The 1,300-nt window shown below is 52.2% G+C and overlaps 1 protein-coding gene across 1 annotated transcript; it reads right to left on the bottom strand.

The window, feature by feature from the left end:
* On the bottom strand, positions 1 to 936 carry LBRM_14_0390 (conserved hypothetical protein; the record flags this gene model as incomplete). The annotated part of the gene is made up of 1 exon (XM_001563281.1): positions 1 to 936. The coding sequence occupies one exon, from the start codon at positions 934 to 936 to the stop codon at positions 1 to 3; it is 936 nt and encodes a 311-aa protein (XP_001563331.1).
* Between the last annotated feature and the right edge of the window lie 364 nt (positions 937 to 1,300).

Genomic DNA, 1,300 nt, shown 5'->3' with positions numbered 1-1,300 from the left:
CTAGTTCTCCATGAGATTGTACACCTCCTTCTTTTCGCCGAGCTCAACCGTCTCATCATTGCTGCCGTCATGTTGCTCATCCATATCGTTGTTGCCGGCATCGTTATGCGCGTTCAGCAGCTCCAACGGATTGGTGGTGGTGGCGAAGGTGATCCTAACGAAGAGGGCACCGTTTTGCGAAAGGTTTTCGTCTACCACGTGGCGCTCCACCAGCGGCATCGGGGCCGACTCGCCATCATTCTTTTCTAAGGTATAATAGGGGTCACCATCGGCGTCCACGAGTTCGATGGTGTGTGGCGGGATGGTGCTCTTGCGGCAGAAGAGGAAGATAATATATGCGAATACGTCCTTATGGTTGTACTTGGCCCTTGCATTGGAGCTTTTGCACTTGGTGTCGAGTCGTACCACAATCAGTGAGTTGCTCAGGTAGAAACCTCGGGAGGAGTAGGGGCACAGATACTGCTTGCACAACTTTGGGATCTTCCACAAAACGGTTACCTTATTTTCATCACTCTCTTTATCCACAGTGAGCTTGTCGTTGTCGAAGGTAAAAACCACAACCAACGTGTCGTCCTTGCCGAGGAACTCCTTCATGTCGTTTAGGCTACACACGTTCCAGTGACCGCAGCGCTCCGAGTTCTCGGGGATGGTGTGGGCCGTTTGCTGACGCATGATCTCTTCCTGCACGTTCATAAAGAGGTACGAGTACTTCGGAACTGGCGGATCCTTGAAGTGGATGTAGAAGCCGATGTCACCGGCTTTGCTCAGGGACAAGTGTAGGTGAAATTTCACATTCCTGAAGCAAATAACATTCTCGCTGTCAAGGACCGTGCCGGACGCGTGGCTTGAGAAGTTGTAGATTGTCCAGGTGAAATTGCGCCCCGTGTGGTCCGTCGGCTTGAAGATGCCAACACGATCTTTGCCAAAGAGGCCCATTGCTACTCAGGTGTGCACCGTGTACTGTACGTGCGCACGTGAGAGAGAGAGAGAAAGCGTCTGACAGAGAACGTGGGTATTGTTGGCACGCGTGTTGGAATGTAAGGGGGTAGGCCCAGCTATAGGTATCTCCGGCTATAGCTGTATCTACGTGCGTGTGTGCGTGTGCGTCTCTGTATAAAGAGGGGTGGTGAGAGAGAGAGAGAGGCTTGGGGGCTCGGTTGTGTTTGTGGTCACAGCAAACTATCACAGCACACACAAGAATAAGGCAAGGACAAGAACAGTGGAGGAAGGGGGATGGGAGGGGGTAAATGACTGATGGCGGCGGTGGTGATACAGAGAGTAAATTAGTATGGCGTCCGGG

The sequence above is a fragment of the Leishmania braziliensis genome, chromosome 14 (genome assembly GCF_000002845.2).
Source record: "Leishmania braziliensis MHOM/BR/75/M2904 complete genome, chromosome 14".
In the NCBI taxonomy this organism is placed as follows: domain Eukaryota; phylum Euglenozoa; class Kinetoplastea; order Trypanosomatida; family Trypanosomatidae; genus Leishmania; species Leishmania braziliensis.
Note: the sequence above shows the minus strand (reverse complement) of the source record. Positions and strands in the feature narration are given on the sequence as shown.